A 21,301-nucleotide genomic window follows, 5' to 3' on the forward strand; every position below is an offset into this window, starting at 1 on the left:
GCTGTGAGCCATGTAAATATTTCTCCTGTTTAATGAATTTCTAACAATCAGTTTTATGGTTGTCTGTCTGGTTTGTTTATAAATGTGTACATTTTTACAACCTTATTTAAAAAGGCTTGAAAATGAGCCTTTATTTTTCCTGTTTTCTCTTTAATTGTATGCGCCGTTTTAGTAATTATGTTGTGTTTTTTTGTTTGACCCCTGAAAAGACAGAGATAACACCCTTTAAAGTCTGGTAGATTCGGATCGACTGTCAGTGTTTTTATCGTTTATTAGTTGAACAGTGATTTCAATATCGTTCCTCAGTGCCGCTATCATAGTTGTGGAGTTAAAATGATTAATATTAATACTGTTTATTTGTTATCATTATCATCCTTGGTGTGAACTTTAAATGTGAAGGCCAAAACAAAAACAACCCCCCCTCCCCCCAAAAAAAACACATTAACTGATTATGGTTAAAATCATATTTTATTATCATTTTATTACACCTTTTTTATCATTAGGATTAAACAAGGAACCTTTTTATAGCTGAAAATGACATTTATGTGGATAAGAGCGATCAGAAGGAAGGGTTCCCAAACCCAACACGTGACTGCAGCTCGTGAATCTCCTCTAGAAGGGACTCCTCTTGCAAATTCATCTAAAAAACCAAACTTATAAGAGGTCAGAATTACATGTGGATACCACAGACTTCACAAACACATTGACATTAAGCATTACAAACCTTTAGGGCATATTTATATGACTGCTCTGCCTCTAGTTTTCGGCCAGTCTGGAAAGAAGTCAAAACTACAGTCAAAATAATGCTTCTGTTGAAATGCTGAAAGAACCGTGTAACCCATTTCCCATTGACTTGATATTTTGTCCATAATATGGAAGTCAATAGATTTGGTTACCAACATTCTTCGAAATATCTTCTTTTGTGTTCCACATGAGAAAGAAACTCATACAGACTTAGAATGTAAAATGATGGTAGAATGCTTCATTTATGTGTGAAGAAGTTTAAAGAAAGAAGGGAATAAATTGGAGAAATGCATGTGTCAGTCACTCACCTGTAAGCAGACTAGTGACAGGTAACCCCACACCTCTGGATTCCTGTTATTCAGAGCGTTGGCTTCGGTCAGCGCCTCTTCAGCCTCGGTCAGCTCCTCCAGCTGATCAACAGCACATTTAACAACAAGCCAAGTCAATTTTGATTTCAACCAATTACAGACTTTGCTTCTACTTTGGCTCCAGCAAAGCTCTTCTGAATGCATTATGGGATGTACTCACTCTATAGCAGGCGATTCCCAGTCTGAGCCAGGTAAGACACGACGGAGAGCGTTTGCAGGCACGCAGGAATACAGGTTTGGCTTTATCACACTACAGAAGCAATGAAGCACACATTAAATCTGCTTTACTGAAATACTCCAAAGCAGTCGATCTGAACTCACTTCTCCTTTCTGCAGATAGATGGAGCCCAAGCGAAGGAAGATGGAGTGTGTGTCCGAGGCGTCCAGCACAGAATCCAGCGTCCGCTCGTAGCAGCTCTGAGCCTGAGCATAATCGCCCTTCTGGTAATGCAAGTGACCCCACAGGGCCCATATGTCTGGATTCTGTGAGGAGGAGAAATAGTGAATTTGAAGTGCGTCTCAAATCAAATCTGTAGAAAGGACAAGGAAAGATGCAGACCTGGAAGTGGTCGGTCAGCGCCTCCTTCAGGCTGGCCTCGGCGCTGTCGTGTTCTCCTCTCAGCAGGTGTAGTTTAGCGAGAGCGAGGTGATACGAGCTGATGGTGCCTCTGTCTGGAGACAGCAGCTCTAGAGCCAGAGCACGCTGGGCCATCTGAGGACACCAACACAATCCAGCATTACCTTCAGCCTCCATCACACTTATTTCCAAAACATTAAAAGACTTCTCAGACACTAAACTTTTGAATGGTAGTGTTCAAGTCTTAAAGAAACAGCAGCAAAAACGGCCTTTCAACAAAGGGTCAAAATAGCCATAAAACACTAAATTAAGCCTGTTGTTGGTGCAAGAAACCTTCTAAGTAGATTTGTAAAGATGTCCTTTAATGTAACTGGGGTGACCTGTAATGCGTAGTTCTGCAGGAGAAACCACACTGTCTCCATGTAGATAGATGTTTGGACGCCGGTTGGGGGAACTTGCTGCTGTACTTCCTGTTTGCTCTTCTGGTCATTCTGTGGCCGCTCTTCTTCATGTACAGCATCTGTATTGCCTCCTTTAAAGCAAATGATCCCAGATCAGCTATGAATGAAAAGCTTTTGTCACAGAGCAGACGGACATGAGGCAGTCACCTGTCTCCTCTGTGTTTCCAGCTGGAGTCTCACGGCTTTCATCTTTCAGGTCCTTCTTCTGACCAGACTGAGTCTCTGAGCTGACTTCTGGTCTAGATGCAGATCCAGTCTGCAGGACTGCATTAAGCTGCTTACTGGCTTCCCGGAAAGCCATTTCTGCCTCTATTGACTTCTCCTGAGTCTGGCAGAATATACCTGAGTAAAAACACATTTTCATCATTTTGAAAATATTTTTTGCAAACTCGAATGATATCCTTTTGCAGTCCGAGTAAAATAAACAAAAGTGAATGAAGTATATTTACTTCAGCATTTGTATGTAATCTATTCTCACCGAACAAAGCCCAGGCGACCACATTGTTGGGCTCCACACAAGTCGCCCTTTCAAAGAAGGTCTCTGCATCCTCAAAGTGTCCGTTCATCTCTGACAGCACGCCGCACATGAGCAAACTGCACCCAACACAACAGCAGAATGAGTCAAAGCACTGGTTTAGAAAACTAGTCTGAGTCATTTGTGTCTGCTGACCTCGGGATGTGTGTTTGCTGGATGGATAAGGCCTGTTGAAAGCACTCCTCTGCCTTCAGGTGGTCAGCGGTCAGCATGTGAAACGCTCCATAATCACACCAGTGGGACGGCTCGCTGCGCTCCCGAATCAAACACTACAGAGGGACGGGACTCACATCCAATGATACTGGCATGTCACAAATGATGAGTTTGAAATAGCACACTGTCATTAGAGCATGCCATTTCAAAGGAATTCATTGAATATGCATGAGATACTATAATTACATCCTTCATTTTTCACAAAATGCAGTGCATTCATGCTTGAAATGCCCGTGTGATTGCAATTTACATTACATTAACATCCAGGGACTTAGGACGGCTTTTTGGACTTCTCATTATGGTTATCATTCTCTTTACTGTAACACAATGTTTGAAAGACAATACAGCAAATAATACCATAATTTATATATATATATATATATATATATATATATATATATATATATATATATATATATATATATATATTCTACTTAATTTAGTTCATAAATAAGTGGCTTTAGATAAAATAAGTGTCTTCCAAATAAATGCACTTACTCTATTTTAAATAATATATCAGTATTTCCACATTACATTAATGAGAGTGGGGTGCTAAGTTGTCATAGAATAATTGCTTGTTTATTTCAGCATAAATGTCATATTTTATTGCTTTGTTTTCATTTGTGGGTGGAATATGACCCAGACATGTGGTTTAATAGTTCATAAACAATAATGTAATTTACAAAGCACCCTAAACACTGTAAAACACAAACAGTTTTTAGATTTGCAATGCTTTCATCGATAAATGCATAATTTGTACTATTATGAGTGCATTATTATTACCACCCCAGTTCTCATTAATTCATCCAGGAGTTAAGCTTTTTTGAGTGTTTTTTTTTCTCTTGTTTTGAATTTTTTCATTATTCTGAATGAATAAATCAGCATATTTTAAATGCACTATAGAAAATACTGCCATAATATATGCATACAGTAGATCTTACTTTATTGACTTTATATATATTTTTGTATTAAATAGTATATAGTGAATAGTATATATGCATTCGTATATATACATTTTTTATTTATGGGTAAAATATGACTCAGCATGAAACAACGTACTTGTATATACTACAGTGAATAATGTGTTTACACTGTTTTATAAGCTACTGTGAAAAGCATGCTACCCATTATTAGGATGGGTAGAGAGGGAGTGTAGTGAGATAGTATGTTTAAGGAGCAGAAGAGCTGTAATGCTTCACCTCCTGATAGTACTGTGCTGCCAGCTGGTAGTCCGTGTTGAGTTCGGCCTCTCTGGCGAAGTGTTTGAGTTGAGCACAGCTCAGGACAGGCTCCTGATGAGCGTCCTGCGAGTCCACTGACAGAGTCTGAATCAGTGCATGAAAAACACACTTATAAAGCACCAGGGCTTAATAATAAAGCTTAAAGCTTTGTTCAGATCAATAAGTCTCACTTTTAGTAACAGTAATGCTTCCCCTAACAAATAACAGAATTTATTTTAAAAAAATTTTTGAGGCATCACCTTATTAAGAGTAGCATGCATCTCGTCCACCAGGAACACGTATAACTGACTCAGGAACGCCTGCAGCTGTTCAGGGTCTGAGAAAGCCTCTGTCCTCAACATCTTCTCTCTTACGATCCGCACCACAGAGTACTGCCACATACAACATCAGGAGCTCATTTACATGTGCTCTGATAAACCACAGTATGAAGCAGAACAACGTTTGTTTCATACAGAAGTCCAAAACAGTGTTGTTTTTGACAATTAAAGGGATAGTTCACCCATAAAATTAATGACACACCCTCATTCCAAACCCATAAGAAAAGTAATTAATTTAAATTTTTGATTAAATCTGACACAATGCATGCACGTAGCGCTACTTCGTACATTAACTTGCACATGCATTGTTTACATTAAGGAGAAGCAAACACATGCATCGTAATACTTTTTCTACAGTGACGTGAAGGGATGAGGAGAATAAATTTTTACTTACATCGTTATTTTTGTTTTCTTTGGACACAAAAAGTATTCACGTAGCTTCGTTAAATAGCGGTTGAACCCCTGATGTCACATCGACTATTTTACCAATGCCCTTGGTATGTTTCTATCTTGCACAGTTTGAGGGTTGGATAAAAAAAGATATGTGGAGCAGTTGTATTAGATTTTACAGCTGCATTTGACTTTATTGATTATAAGCTTGTTTTGGATAATCTGGAGTTATAGATTCAGACCATCAGTTATTGCTTGGATGGAAAGTTATTTGGATGATAAATCTCAGAGATTTTTTTTTTCAAATGGAAGTTATTCGGATAGAAAGGGAATGGAATGTGGAGTTCCCCAAGGGAGCTGTTTGGGACCACTTCTCTGTTCCATTTTTACATACAGTATAATTTACATCTGGTATTAAGAAGTGCTAAATTAACAATGCATACAGATGATACAAAAGTTTATGCATCTGCACAACCGTCGGTTGAAATTATGAGGAGTTGGAGAGTATAGAAAAGTGAATTTTAGAAAACAAGTTGATACTAAATACATCTAAAACAAAGAGTATAGTATTTTGGGTCTAATTATTGTCTTACGGTCCAAATCGGAGCTGAAATTACATATAAATTAAACACGTATCCAGCAAGTTAAGGAAGCAAAACCATTGGGTATCTCCCTGAATAATAAATTGTCATGGTCAAAGCATATTGAGAACACAGTGAAGAGAATGGGAAGGATAGTAGCTGTAGTAAAGAGATGTAGACAATGTTTTACAAAGGAATTATGAAACATTAAATCATGACTGTTTTGTTGCAAGTAAGTAACCTTGCAAATGGACTTCAAAAACAAATTAAACTTGACTGAAATTGACCTTCATCTGTTCCTTGAAGGCAAAGTATTTCCCAGAGTAGTTGAGCTCTCCGAGAAGCTGGTTTTTCCGCTGTTCTTGCATGACTGGGTCCAGAGGTTTCCCACCCGGCAGAAACGCTGCCCCGAACAGCTGCTGGTACTGATCCAACACCTGAGCGGCCACACTCGCTATCTGAGACTGGTATTCCTGTACTGCCTGAGAATATCACGCACATCTATTAGTCATATTATTCTCGTTTATTATACAGTATGACCAAGGCATTTCATAGTACGTTTCAGCCATTCTGTTCTGCTATGATCGTATAAATGATTTCCCACAGATCTGACTCTGAGCAACAAATAAATGACAGAAGTGGTGAGAGAACAAGGACAAATGTTGTTTTTACTCTTTCTGCTCCTGCTGGTCGTCGAGGCAGTGGAGGTCTGGGAGGAACCAGCTCCATCACCCTGTCAGACAGAATCAATACACATGAAGCAGCATATCTGAGGAAAACACAATGATTTGAATTTGAATGAAACTCTTTCCTATCACCGTTTGGCCAGCTCCTCCGGCGGTCTCTTTGGAGCCAGTGGCTTTTCCACAGCAATTTCAATAACAATGTACGATCTTGAATCAGCGTACATCTGAGACAATGAAAAATCATACCTTACCAAGGGTGTTTTTTTTATATTTCACTGCTTCATTTTAATTTTAATGTGATTGACAGATGAACTGACCTGTCCCTCAGTGTTCACCTGAGGCTCCAGTCCAGACACGCTGTCAGTCTGAGCACATTTTCCCTGAGAATCCGGCTGTAGAAACACAACATCAGTCAGAAGATCCATAATTATGTACTTCTAAGATGTTTTGTGTGTATTAAAATAAACATGAAACGGGATTCGAAATCTATTTTACTTGGATTACTTGGATTTACTTGGGATTGATTCACTCATTTGTAAGTTGCTTTGGATAAAAGTTTCTCCTAAATGATTAAATGTAAATGGATAATGTGATGTAAGCTACTATTCAAAAGTTTGGGTCAGAAATATTTTTTGAAAGAATTTCATACTTTTATCCAACAAGGACACATGAAATTGATAAAAAATTACAACGACATTTAATGTTACAAAATATTTCTACTTCAAATAAATACTTTTCTTTTGGCATTTTAATTCAGACAACAATCAGAATAGAGAATACAGTCTAAATAGAGTAAATTGACAATATATATATATATTTTTTTTAAATTTCAATGTTTCAAAAAGCACTCAGCTTTGCCAACGTGAGTCAGAGATCTCAATACAAACTCGAAATCAAATAATCGATGTTAATTTTATAACTCAACATTTTCACCACTGGCATTGCTGTAACCGAAACTTTGAACATCGTCTCTTCTGGGACTGATAAAGGTGTGTGTTTGTGTGTATTGACTGAGCGGCTGTTATTTGTGTCGCGGACAGCTGCGGCGTCAGATGATCAGTTGGTGAAGCGGCTGTGTGTTCCTCGCCTCTCTCCGTCTGCTGTGGAGTCACGGGACGTCACAAAGGGGCAGATGAGCAAAGGAGATGATTCACCCAGCAATCTGCTGCTATTACAGCTAATTGGTTTGGGAAGCGTCTCTCAGCCACAGATACAGATTTAATAAGGGGGGATATCGAAAACGAGCCCTATTACAGCATGGAAAGGGGAAGAGATGGCATCTGCTCCAAATGATCTTAACCCATTGACTCTATCAAGTCTCATTTGAGTAAAAACGTATATGCTTTTGTGCATATATGTAGATATTGGTATTTAAAAAAAACAAGACAAAAACTCTCTTTTATACCTTTTTGGAAACATCGTTGTTTCCTCTTTGGTTCTCCGTTGTTCTAGTCTGAAAAGCCTTTAAGGAGTTGACGGAGGAGTTGGCTCGGTTTCGGCCCAGTGCTGCCGGGGCTTTGCTGCACTCCTTCAAAACACTGTAGGTCCTCTGCGTCTGGAACAGCACCGAAGAGAAGATTCACTGTCAGTCTTAAGATAGCATGCACGTTTCAGATCATTTCAAAATATTGATCAAAGCACTTTACATTTTTATGCTGTAAAACTAGTCACATTTGCAGTATTTATATACACAATACTGCTGATTTCGAAGCAGCTTCACATTAATAAACAAGAAAAGCAGTGTTATTAATGTAAAAAAAATCTATTATGAAAAGAAATAACATTTCAGCTGTAAAGCAGCTCTGCAGAAGTCAACAGTGTCATTTTTCAGCTCAATTCAGGTCAATAACCACATCACTAGTGCCATTATCCAGCTCAGTTAGTTCAAATCTTGTTTTCAGCTTAACTGATAATGTTACTGAATATATATTTATATATGTTACTGAATAGATATCTTTCTTGGTTTAAACACAAACTTAACAAGACTTAATATCTTGAGTCATTTTATATAATAAAACTTTTTTTCCAAGTTTAATTCAGTGGTATCAGACCGTTCTGTCATCTCTGATCTTGATTTGAAGCATGATTCATTTCATCTGGATGTGACTCACTCACCTTATTCAGCAGATCAGACTCATAAAACGGGTAGATTCGGTACACCCCGTGTATACGCCGCACTCCTGGGTACAACAGCGGCACCAGATCCATGTAAACCACTCCGTGGAATGAGATCTGTGCCTCGTCCTCCCCCTACAACACACCAAAGCAATATTTGTGGTTTATCAATAGGCAAGCACGATAATGCAATCTAAATTAATTGTCGTCTTGTTTTGTCTTTGTTTCTTAATAGAATAGTTAACCCAAAAATGAACATTTACTGACAATTTACTCCCTCTCAGGCCATCCAAGCTGCAGACGAATTTAAACAGATTTGGAGAACTGTAGCTTTACATCACTTGCTCACCAGTGGATCCTCTGAAGTGAATGGGTGCCGTCAGAATGAGAGTCCAAACAGCTGATAGAATTAACACAGAGTACAAACCACAGACATAGGTTTGGTTTGAACATTGGAGGTGTGAATTGTTTTAGTAGAGTCCTTGCTCATGCTCACTCATAGGGTTAATTTATTTGACTGTTCGCTAAATATATATACGTATATTTTTGTGAAATATTGTGCTATCATCTATGCAAAGTTGATTGATAACATTACTAAACTAGGTTTACATAAGATATAAACACACAGTACAAACACACAGTTTTTACTTCACCAGAAAATTAACTGATGGACTGGAGTGGAGTGGATTACTTGTGGATTACTGTGATGTGTTTATCAGCTGTTTTTACTCATTCTGACGGTACCCATTCACTGCAGAGGATCCACTGCAAGTGATATAACGCTACATTTCTCCAAATCTGTTGTGATGAAGAAACAAACTCATCTACTTCTTGGATGAGCAAATTGTCATTTTTGGGTGAACTATCCCTTATATGTTAAGGTTCAGGATGCTTCTCACCTGTCTTGTCTTCCCACCTTTGGTTGGTGCCGTCTGTATGGCCTTCATAATCTCAACAGGCCACAATCTACATTCTGCAATCCTGCGGGAAAGACTGAGAAAAACAGGAAGACATGATTGGAGAACATGGATTTCAGGACACAGGAGTGAGTGCATTTATTAAAAGTGTTGTTTACTCACCAGGCCACACCTCCTGCATCAATAAAGCAACGACGTGCCGTATCCCAGCTCACTCTTTTCTGGTTACACTCTGCATCTGCTCTAAAATCCTTGTCCTATAGCACACAAACAGATCAATGTGGTGACATATTCCTTCCACATCCATCACTGAAGTGTCTATTAATGGCTTAAGTCACCTCTATATCAGTAAGGTCTCCGTGATCCGTGTCTGTGGGTTCTGTATCAATATAAAGGCCCTGAATGACCTCGGCCCCTGGTGCGAGAAGAGACCCCAAAGGCCATTTTTTGGGTCTTGGTACTGGCTCCTTCTCACCACCCATTTTTAAAACGCCATTGGAGAATAACAAGACTTGCTCTTTCTGTAAAACGATGAATAAACAATGTAAGACTTTAAATTTTTTAGGTGAATTATTATTTTAGACATTCAAATATTTTGCACATATCTAAACATCTGTTATTTTAGACCAATAAACTTAACTCTTTACATTTTCTAATAATTTTTTAAAACTTTTTTTGGCACTTACTATATGAACAACTTAAGCAATGTATTAATTTAAAAAATATTAATAGTATTTTAAATTACTATTTGTGATGTCAAATGATTATTCGCGATTAATCGCATCCAAAATAAAAGTTTTTATTTACATAATACATGTGTGTACTGTACATATTTATTATGTATATATAAACACACATATACAGTATATATTTAGAAAATATTTACATGTATTTACACGTATGTATTTATATTCATCTCATTTATATATATATAATATAAATATTTAATATATAAAAGTAAAATATTTTTCATGAATACATACATGCATGGGTGTGTATTTATAATAAATATACACAATACACACACACACACACACACAAACACATAGATTTATGTATATGTAAACACATTTTTTATCGTGGATGCAATGAATCGTGATTAATCACTTGACAGTAATCGTTTGGCAGCACTAACTGAAACAAACACTTTTATTTTGGGTTCGATTATTCGCGATTAATCATTTGGCAGCACTAACTGAAACAAACACTTTTATTTTGGGTTCGATTATTCGCGATTAATCGTTTGGCAGCGCTAACTGAAAAAAAAACAATGTTATTTTGGGTTCGATTATTCGCGATTAATCATTTGCAAGCACTAACTAAAACAAACACTTTTATTTTGGGTTCGATTATTCGCGATTAATCGTTTGGCAGCACTAACTGAAACAAACACTTTTATTTTGGGTTTGATTATTCGCGATTAATCGTTTGCAAGCACTAACTGAAACAAACACTTTTATTTTGGGTTTGATTATTCGCTATTAATCGTTTGACAGAACTTACTGAAACAGACACTTTTGTTTTGGATACGATTAATCGCAATTAATCGTTTGGCAGCACTAACTGAAACACATTCAGTCAATAGTTTGGAATCATTCAGATTTTTTCATTACAAAAAAAAACAAAAAACATTCTCAGCAAGGATGGAATTATTTTTATTTAAAACACTTGATAAACACTTGTCTCTTACCGTGGCTGAGATGGGCATCTGCAGGGCAGCTATATAGTGTGACGGAGGTGTGGAGGCAGGATTCCAGATGTCGGGAACAGAATACGCCGTCTCCACAGTGACCATCAGCACATTAGAGTCAGAGCGCTGGGCATCAGAGAGCAACGGCTCGGGAACCTGCACCATCACATCCAGTGTGGACTGTGCATAGAAATACATACAAAATGCATAATCAAATATTTTTATATTGTACTTATGTAGTGGTGTAAAAATGAGGTCATGAACATTGTCTTTACTTTTACACTATCCTCATGTACAGCAACATCTGCCGGTGATCCAGGCACTGCGTGAAGAAGCACGGTGGATGAGAAGCTGCACTGGCCTAGAACAAAGATATCACCGATATCAAACCTCACGTATATGAGAATCCAATAAAAAGTTCCCCTCAAATGTGTAAAGTTTGAATCTAATGGGTAAAACCTCGCAGCAGTGGCAGTAGATCCACGACGGCTTGTCCTAGTACAGTGGTTTTTTCCTCTTTTTGTTTTTTCTCTTTTGGTAAGATCTCGAACACCGTCACTGAGAATACACATTTCTGTTTACATTTAACCATGAAAAATGTAACATTTAAAATCAAGTCAACTATACTGTATGTATATACGGATAGATGGAATATTTATTGTTTAATTTGTAGCTAAATTTACTCACTTAGCCCCTCAAGTAAATGTAGCTTGGTTTAAGAATTTTTAGATATTTGTGCAAGAAACAAGACAAAAGTCCTCACGTATGACAGGTTTATGCGCCACATCATCCAGTGTGTGTGCCACTTCTGAGCACTCAAAACTACAGCTGAAGTTGTAAACCACATCTTTGTCCACAGGAACGTCCAGTTTCTGTGAGTCTCCCAGCACACATCCATTGAACTCCACCCGAACAAAGCTGAGGCACGAATCAGTCCTACTGCCCCTCTGAAATAATCACTTATAAACTTATAACAGAACACACAATAGAAATGACTGTTTTACAGTAACCTAGCTTGAACATGCCACACTACCACAGCTACTCTTACAACTGTAACATCATAACAATACATTCAAACAGTGCCGGAAGCTTTTAAGAATCTCTCTAATGTTTAGTATATTTATACATTTACTTGTTTAAAGTCAGGGGTGGCTGAAGCCAAGTTTGTTTTATTGTAGCAACAGTTGTAGTGGAGACCGGGGTAAGTTGTCACACTGTTCACTTCAGTGAATATTATTATTTTCTCACAGTAGGATCATTTTTGAAAGTCAGTTTCGTCTCAAATTCAAGACAGTTTTTCAACTTAGTGTTTTAAACCATGTAACGTTGGCAAATGTAAAAATCTAACGTACAGTTATATAGCCGTTCCTCGTGTCACATCTAGCCCCGGTTATGATTACCATTGTTCGATAGAATAATGCAATAACTGACTGTACAATGTCTAATGATTTTAGTGACTTCCTACCAAATGGTTTGCCGACAGAACACTGATCTGCACCGGCACAGCTCTCCCAAAATCCCTGTGATTCTCCATGTTGAGAAACGAAACGACTTTCTCAGTTTCTCCTCAACGCCAGACAACTGTTGCTCAGCTCTCGCTTGTTTCCATAGAAACGACGCGCCGCGTCAATCTCGCGATACGTGAGTTGCGTCGTGAGAAGTCGAGCTGTGTTCACGGAGCGCACGGAAGTTTGATGCTAAATGTTCAGTTTTCCTTCTTTATTTTGTCAGTTTTAGTTACATACGATATATTTAAACATCCAACGAGCTGGAGGTACATAGGGGATGGATAAAGAAAAGTGAAAGCTGTGTTTTTAGACGCTAGCGTGCGCTTCCTGGCGGGTAACTTGAATCATTTCCATGATAAGAGTCTTGAATCTTCATTAATATAGCGTTATACTGACTGAATGAACACTTACTGTACTTAAGTATGCACTTTTTATTACTCTTTAGTGGATTAATAACTGAATTTAGTGTCATTTATGCTTCAAAACCATTTGCATATACACTACCGTTCAAAAGTTTGGGATAAGTATGATTTTTAATGTTTTTAACGAAGTTTCTTACTCTTTAAGCAGCACAACATTTTCAACATTGATTATAAATCACCATATTATCATGATTTCTGAAGATCATGTGACACTGTCTGGAGGAATGATGCTGGAAATACAGCTTTTATCAGAGGACTACATTATATTTGAAAATATATAAAAAATGGAAACTAATATTAAAAATTGAAATACTATATCACAATGAGCATAAGAGACTCTTAAGGATACCAAACTTTTTAAGGCAGTGTATATTTGATTGTTTAAATTGATTAGAATAAAGCTAAAAGGTGATTAATATGGTGGAGAAAGAAAAAAACATACAGATATAGCATCTATAACTGCAAGCATTCATAAACATGTTTACCTAAGATCTTGTCTATTGTGTATTTTTCCCAGATACTGAGCATGTCTCTTCTTCAGGCTGTTGATGAAGCCGTCAAGATGTGCAAAGCTGAAGAATCGAGAATCACTGAAAACATCCGACAGTGCAAGGAGATTTTACGCTCAATGTGCGCTGATCTAAGTGGTTGTCTTGTTCTTATAACGTTCCTGTGTTGTGAAAAGTTCAAATTAATTAAGAAAAGCTTAATCCATGCCATATTTTTTGCAGGAGAACGTGTGTGACAGAAACTGCAGCAGCCGTCGGTACTAAAGATGGTTAGAGGAAAATCATTGATCTATTTCTATTTATTCGTCATGTCATCCCACATCATAAATTACACAATCGATCTTTGTTTCTGCCTCCCGAAGCAGATATTCAGCCTGAAGAAAAGCAAGAAATTGAATTGTTGGAGCAGGTTTTAAAAAAAGCACTGAAAATCCGCAGCACATCTGAGGTTCATAAAGAACGACAACCTAATGAGAGAAAAAATAAAGCACTCGTTAATCATACTGGTAAAGAGGAAGATAAAAGAAAGCTGGTGAAATCTGTTCCTCTCTCGGAGACGTCTAAAAAAGCCATTGAACGGAGACGGGTCGGAGGGAATGTGACCCACGGGGTCCCCTGGACGCGGCCGGTTCTGGTCCGGAAGGGACCGACTGCTCATCCGGTGGTCAACGGAAGACCGTCAGTCTCAAAGAGCGCTTCAGCGAGGATCTCTTCCAACCGACCCCAGCAGAAGATGTGTGTCAAAGCCACAGACGCTGAAGAGCCGTCTGAAGATAATTCCCCGTCAGTCTCCAGCCAAGAAGTGCCAGCATCCGGTGAAGAAGTCACAGCAGGAAGTGTGCGCTCTGAGGAGCAATGGTATGATTATGATCAGATAGTCATCTTTGAAATCATTCATTTGTATTACATTGATCAAAAAAGTGACAGTAAAGACATTATGCTATGTAAGATTGATATTTTAAATAAATGTTGTTCATTTGAACTCTCTATTCATCAAAGAATAAAAAAAAAAAGTCAAGTAGAAAAACTGTTTTCAACTTTTATAATAAGGATGAAGTGTGTCTTGATCAGAGGAGAGAAGACAGGAGTAATGATATTGAAAATTCAGTTTTGCTTCACAGGAATAAATTACATTTCAACATAGAATTAAATAGAGACGTTATTTTTAATTGTAATAAAATAATACTGCTTATACAATATTTTTGATACATTTCAAAATTGTAAATATTTTTTTTTTTTTACAAATCTACCTTCCACACATTTTTGTAAGGTAAATGTGTTGTTGTATAAATATTAAATATTTTCTAATGTAGCTTTTATTGCTTTGCTTTGTTGTTTTTGTAGGATACAATCTCCTCTGTTACCAGCTTGGCGAGCACAGAGAACAAAACAGAAGCGGTCAGTCTGATAATGTCTTTAAAAATTAAAGGAATATTATAGGTTCACTACAAGCTGAGCACTCTCAGTAGCATTTGAGGCATAACATTAATTAGTAAATAATTAATACATGTCACTATAAGGCAATGAAACAGTGCAAAACTTAGAATACTGTTTCAAAATTAAAGTCACAGGACATGCATTTTAACATGAAACCAGTCTAATAAAAACCACTTGTTCATCTTGTCGGTGAAATACCAATATTTTTTGTATTGTTATGAAGTTGTAAAGCAGGTTGATATATATATTTTTTTTTTTCACACAATAAACACAAGTAGCATTTTTAAACATAGAAAAATCTAAACATAAAATTATGTTAGGTACTTATACGTCTAGTGCCTAGAAGAGTAGTTATAGTGCTAAAAGCAACTCAAACATTTGTAAGGAAGACTTCACGTAAATGCCTTGCTCCACTAATTTCAATGAATTGCACCTATTGTTGTGAGAATAATAATTTTTCTTTCAGATTGTGGAGGAAGGTGTTAACGCAGCAATCAAAGCCAGTACCAGAGAGAACCAAATTCACAGAGAGACTGCGAGACACTGTATCCTTTTCAGATCAGTCCTGTAGCGTTTGATCGCTATCACCTCAGATATCATCCGTGTATCCGTGCAGTCAGCATTACTCCCTCAGGCCATCGAGTAAATGAGTGTGTTTCATCATCAGAACAGATTTGGGAATATGTAGCCTTTCATCACTTACTAGCCATTTGCAGTGAATGGGTGCCGTCAGAACTGATTAAAACCTCACAATAATCCTGAAGTAATCCATACCAATGTCTTTTTGAAGTGGAAAAAAAGTGTGTTTATAAGAAACAAATCCAACTTTTCATGTTACAAGACATTAACTGATGGACTGGAGTGGTGTGGGTTATTGTGATGTGTTTATCAGCTGTTTGGACTCTCATTCTGACGGCACCCATTCACTGCAGAGCATCCACTGCTGAACAACTGATGTAAAGCTATATTTCTCCAAATCTGTCCTGATGAAGAAACAAACTCATCTACATCTTAGATGACTTGAGGGTGAGTAAAATTCAATTTCTGGGCGGGCTGTTCCTTTAAACATGACTTTAAAATGATTACAATCTTGTAGTATTTTGTTGTTGTATGTTCCTGAGCTGCTGTTGTATCAGTTCCCGTCCGAACTGCCTTCTGTATGTCCTGCTGATATCACAAGAGAGCTGGACGTGCTTACACAGCGCTGTCTTGACCTGACGCACTGCTTCAACGCTGAGCTGCAGGCCCAGAAGGACTCAGATTCAGGTACCCGGCCCGGGGCAGAAAGATGGACAATAAGGACTGGGCAATAAGGATCCTTCCAAGGATAACACTGTCATCTAGCCGTTAGTCACAGGACACTTCCGAATCAGGAAGCTCATTTAGAGTAGACAGAGACCAAGATAAATGTGTGTGTGTGTGTGTGTCACAGGGACCTTGTGTGAGAGAGAATATGAGTCCTTCCGGATGCTGGAGGGTTTGGAGAGGATGACGGCAGAAGTTATTACATGTGCTGATCAACGGAAGAAAGGTGCTTCAGAATCTCATTTTCATGTCAGGGTTCCTTGCTTGTGACGTTATTCATTTGCTTAATTAATATTTGCAAATTTACACACACACACAAAAATTTAAATTATTATTATTTTATTTATTTAAATAAAAAATGTAAAATATTTTTTTTTATTTTATTTATTTATTATTATTTTTGATAAATATATTTTTTATACGATTAATTATAATATTAATATAAATTTAAATGTTAATATTAAATCATGATTTTATGATAGTTTACATTTTAAAATTAATTGAATTGTAATTTTATTTGACACATGTACCAGCTTGTCCCACCCAACCAGACATTCATGAAAACCCCCATGTCACGATTAACACAAATAAACCTTTATTATATAGTGGATTCACGTCAGAATCAACAGATAATTGCAGTTTTACTTCATGATAAACTGAATATTTTCATTTCAGCAGACCGACATACAAAGCCATTTTTTGTGAGCGCTAGCCCCGGTCTAGTTTATTCTGGATGTTCACGTGCTGTTTGTGAGTTCAGTCTACACACGCTTCATCTTCAGGATATTTTGGGTCTAATGTGGCGTCAGTAGCCTGTAATCTGTTCACTCTCCATTAAACACGCACAGTTGTGTCTGCTCTGGGCCCAGTATCACACATTCAGTCATGATTTCCACAAGTGGACACACCGTCCATTTATCCGAGAAAACAATATTCCCATTCCTTTCTCAATGTCGTTAATGGTTATATATTTATATTGAAGTGATACCGGTAAAATCTCAAAGCCTCTCACATGCTTTTTCATTTTGAAACCTCATCCTCCCTTCCCTGACCCGGAGGGATCGATATACGACCGTTCTTGGGAAAGCAATTAATATGCTTTAGATGCTTGCTGATTTTCCATCTTATGCCTTATTCTTGTCTTTTGGTATTATTAAGGATTATTAAGAAGATTATTTAAAATATATGGTCAAATATTCTAAAAGATATTTTATATTTGAATATATTGTATCGAATACTGTGTTTCTCAGACTGGGAGAGCTGGGATATGAGGATCTCTGGAGGCTTGTGTCCCGTCCGGAGGAGAGGTGAATGGGGCGCCCCGGCCGGTTCCTGTCTGCCCCCCGTCCTGTCGTACAGCAGTGAGGCTGAACTGAGAGAGCTGGAGAGCCAAAGGCTCCGAGTAGAGCAGCTTCAGCAGGCCGTTCATCTTCAGCAGGTTTAAAATACTTAGTCTTTCTTTCTTACATTCAGGAAGTAGCTTTTTCTTCTTGTTTTCTGAGTGAGCTGACTAGGTAGACAGCAGTCATAGATTGAATCTGTTGTGAGATACCTTATTTTGGATGGAGCTTAAGGCAGCGTTGCATTCATCCGTCATTAGTAAATCCCACAATACACTGCATGGATCCTGAACTTATTCAATACTGAAAACTGGGTTGAATTAAAGTTGAGATAAAATAGAAATAGTAGGGCTGCAAAACGATTAATCACATTCAAAATAGGTTCGTTTACAAACTATATGTACTGTATATATAAATACAAATATTTTTTAAATATAGAAATGTGTATGTTAATATATTTATACTATATAATTTATATCATGTGTAAATATAAATATTTTATATATAAATCTAACATGTTTTTCTTTAATATACATGTATGTGTGTGTATTTAAGCAGTTTTTTTAAACATTTATAGCACATAAGACTGATTTCTGAAGGATCGTGTGACTCTGGAGGAATGATGCTGAAAATACAGCTTTGATCACAGAAATAAATGACATTTTAAAATATATGCAAACAGAAATGTTTTTTAAAATTGTAATAATATTTCACAATTCTATAGTTTTAATCTTCTTTCTTAATTATCTTAATTATCATATATATATATATATATATATATATATATATATATATATATATATATATATATATATATATATATTTTATTATTATTATTATTTATTTTTTTATTATTTATTTCACTTCAGTTTTAGTTTTAATAGTTTTAGTGCATCATGGTTAACTAAAATAAATTGAGAAATGTTACCTAAGCTGCTTGTAGGAATAAAATATATATATTTTTTGCTATATATTTTACTTCAGTCCATATTTATTTTATTTCATATAATGGTTTCGGTTTCATTCTGAGTTTAATAACCTTGTGGCATGGACTGTGTGCTATCTAGCTGGACAGACCGCAGAGCAGTAATCAAATGTTGTGGTTGTTTTCTGTTTTTAGGCGATGACCGATAGCCTTGCGTGGTACTGGAGCTCTCGTCCCGGAGCGGATGGACCCAGTGCTGTGGTTCTGCGGGGCTTGTACTCGCTGCTGGCCGAGGGAGGGCTTCAGTTCCCATCTCTGGTTCTGGATTCAGAGTCAGACTGAGCACAAACAAGACTGTATTTCAGGGTCAGTGGACTGAATTCCCGGAAGCACGGCAGGGAGGTTTCCGCAGAGCCGCTCTTCTGTGAGAAACCGTGTGCATTGGGCTCGGATGTTTAACAATCGGTCACATGACTGGAGATAAACTCAAATAAAGCTTCCAGCTGACGTCTCTCAGGATCCATTAGTCAGGATTTGATTTCATGACATATCATTCAGCTCTCTGGTGACTTCTTCCTGTTTGAATTCATTAGTCAATGTGCCAAACCACTGGCATCTTTTGCAGACGAGTAGCATGTGTCCTGCTGGAGCCTGCGCTGCTGTGTTTGTGCCAGCAGAGGGGGATGTGTCCTGGATGTCTACTGACGCCATGTGTGGCGTGACGTCTGGTAGCACAGAAAGTCATTTAGACTCATTCTTCAGTTCATGAAAACAAACAAAAGTTGTGTTCACAGCAATGCAGTTACTTCTAATGAGCATCTAAACACACTAGAGCCACGTCGTACGTCTAAAAATGTGTGCTATTCGAGCGAAATGTGTCTAAATCATCTGAATCTAGAGTTTTAGGAGTCACTGACGCAGTTCCTGTGTTTGGATTTGCGTCTGTGCACTGCAAACAGCCTCGTCTGGTAACCTTGTAAGATTTCGGAGGCCACAACTTGATGTTTTGTGTGGATTGTTGCATTGAAAATGTTCTGCTGGTTCAAGTACAGACTTCAGTCAGCATGGCGCCATATTACATTTTTGACAGGGATGTAAACGAGGCCGTGAGGGAGGAAAGTACAGCGTGTTCAGCGCATTGTACTGTTATAATGATTGTTCAGTTGATAAAATGTCTTTCCTAAAAAAAAAAAAAAAAAAAAAAAAAACAGACAAAAACTCTGTACACTGCTTTTGAAAGCTGTGGGTTGTGATTATAATGGGAAGACTGTAAGTCTGTCTCACACAGACTGCTTTTCAACTGCTTTTAAATTAATATGGCATCTAACCTGACTGAGATCTGTATTAAAAGACAGTCAGATAGTATAATTTAAATGCAGCAAGTAAACATAACCTTGAGTTTTGACCTCCAAAGTCTTTTACGGTGGACATAACACATAATGTGAAAGTTATAATCACATGGTCAGGAAAGGAATTTAATAATTGCATGTAACTTCATTGTGTTACTTATGTAAGGTTGTTTGACGTTTTCCTCTCTGTTCTGAGTTTATATCTTAGAATTCAGATCTTTTATCCTCTCAAAACTGCACGAAATAAATGCAGAAGTGTGTGATTCTGAGGTCTGAATGTGCGGCATGACGTCTGTTTCTACAGAAAGTCATTTAGACTCGTCCCTCAGTTTATAAAAACCAGCAGAAGTTGTGTTTGCAGCAGTGCAGTTGCGTATGATGAACATCTCAACCCTCTGGAGACAGACTGTAGTCAGTATCTGGTGTGTCATAGGGACTGTGAGAGGACAGCGGTCATTGTGGAGAGACAAATGTTGCTCTTGATCTCACAGCTGTGCTTTTATATGAATAGTTTCTTCATTCACCATTCAGGACATCATCAGTCCCATTACTGCCCGTTGTGTGTGTGATGTTAGAAAGTCAAACGACCAGAGAAACGGCTTGAAATCTGATCTGACTAACTTTCCTAAAAATCTGTTTTAATGTGATCTCTTTTATTTGATTTGATTTAGATTTTAATATCATTTTTGATCATCATTTGACATGTTTATTTGGACGTGTTCATTAGATTTCTATTATATATATTTTTTCATTTTAGTATTGTTTTAAAGAACCAGATTCCATGTTTTTATTTTATTTGTATTATTTTTATGTTGTTTGTAAGAATCGGATTCCATGTTTATTTTACTTTTGAGTTGGACCATTTGTCCAATTTAAAATAATAAAAAATATTATATATATATATATTATTTATTTTTTTGGATAACTCAAGCCATCCTCATAAAACTCAAAATCAGAATAAAATGTAATATTTGAAATCCACATTAATTATGGTATTATTAATGGATATGGGTTTCCACAGTCAAATTATTATTATTTTTTTTTATTTATTTAAATTATTAATTGATTTCATGAAGATTTTAAAATAGAGAAGTCATGGGAATGTATATAATATAAATTTTTCTTTTTAAGGTTGGCTCCAAAATGGTTGAAATACAAACTGAAGTTGCTTTATATATATATATATATATATATATATATATATATATATATATATATATATATATATATATGCATGTAAATAGTTATATATATAAAAATAACAAATCATGAACATTCATTAAGTCTGAAAAAGTGTGGGAACCCTAGCTGACTTAATTTCAAACTGATGTTATATACTTAACAAGAGTTTTTAAGAGTACAGACTAGAGTCAGATACAGCAAAAACAGCTTCTTTTCTAGAAGAGAGTATCAAGTTGACTAAAATTAGGTCAAAAAACCTCTCTAAAACTTGTGATGACAGCATGAATATAAAAGTTTCAAATGTTGTCAGACGAGCTGCATTAGTCACAGTGGTGAGTATTACTCTTCCACCTGATATGTTGACTTTATGTAAAATGCCATTGGTTTGTGTGTCTGGGATGGATCATCTCTTGACTGTTCAAACCTCTGAGTCACCACTAGTGGAGAACAAAGGAGGTACTTCTCATTGATTTCATCTCACTTTTAGAG

At 37.0% G+C, this 21,301-nt stretch overlaps 2 protein-coding genes across 4 annotated transcripts; one reads left to right on the top strand and one right to left on the bottom strand.

Moving 5' to 3' along the window:
• Window positions 1-460: 460 nt before the first annotated feature.
• Window positions 461-12,454, bottom strand: cfap70 (cilia and flagella associated protein 70). Its single transcript, XM_026240185.1, has 26 exons — window positions 12,301-12,454; window positions 11,599-11,782; window positions 11,295-11,393; window positions 11,111-11,196; window positions 10,836-11,015; window positions 9,484-9,666; window positions 9,308-9,402; window positions 9,128-9,221; window positions 8,229-8,363; window positions 7,519-7,668; window positions 6,431-6,505; window positions 6,246-6,337; window positions 6,100-6,160; window positions 5,715-5,909; window positions 4,379-4,510; window positions 4,098-4,223; window positions 2,821-2,954; window positions 2,629-2,744; window positions 2,298-2,492; window positions 2,070-2,221; window positions 1,672-1,824; window positions 1,434-1,595; window positions 1,273-1,362; window positions 1,053-1,154; window positions 725-772; window positions 461-640 (listed from the first exon to the last, which is right to left on the bottom strand). The coding sequence occupies exons 1-26, from the start codon at window positions 12,367-12,369 to the stop codon at window positions 560-562; spliced, it is 3,189 nt and encodes a 1,062-aa protein (XP_026095970.1). The 5' UTR covers window positions 12,370-12,454; the 3' UTR covers window positions 461-559.
• A 33-nt stretch (window positions 12,455-12,487) lies between these two features.
• tedc2 (tubulin epsilon and delta complex 2) lies at window positions 12,488-20,454 on the top strand. 3 transcript variants are annotated; one of them, XM_026240188.1, is made up of 10 exons: window positions 12,488-12,763; window positions 13,283-13,395; window positions 13,497-13,543; window positions 13,637-14,132; window positions 14,619-14,672; window positions 15,178-15,256; window positions 15,848-15,977; window positions 16,144-16,242; window positions 17,267-17,454; window positions 18,477-20,454. In XM_026240188.1, the coding sequence occupies exons 2-10, from the start codon at window positions 13,292-13,294 to the stop codon at window positions 18,621-18,623; spliced, it is 1,344 nt and encodes a 447-aa protein (XP_026095973.1). In that variant the 5' UTR covers window positions 12,488-12,763; window positions 13,283-13,291; the 3' UTR covers window positions 18,624-20,454. The 3 variants fall into 3 exon arrangements, with proteins under 3 accessions (XP_026095973.1, XP_026095972.1, XP_026095974.1); XM_026240187.1 differs by having other exon boundaries at window positions 12,488-12,677; XM_026240189.1 differs by having other exon boundaries at window positions 12,489-12,677; window positions 13,640-14,132.
• The last annotated feature ends 847 nt before the right edge of the window (window positions 20,455-21,301 follow it).

The sequence above is a fragment of the Carassius auratus genome, linkage group LG28B (assembly GCF_003368295.1).
Source record: "Carassius auratus strain Wakin linkage group LG28B, ASM336829v1, whole genome shotgun sequence".
NCBI lineage: Eukaryota > Metazoa > Chordata > Actinopteri > Cypriniformes > Cyprinidae > Carassius > Carassius auratus.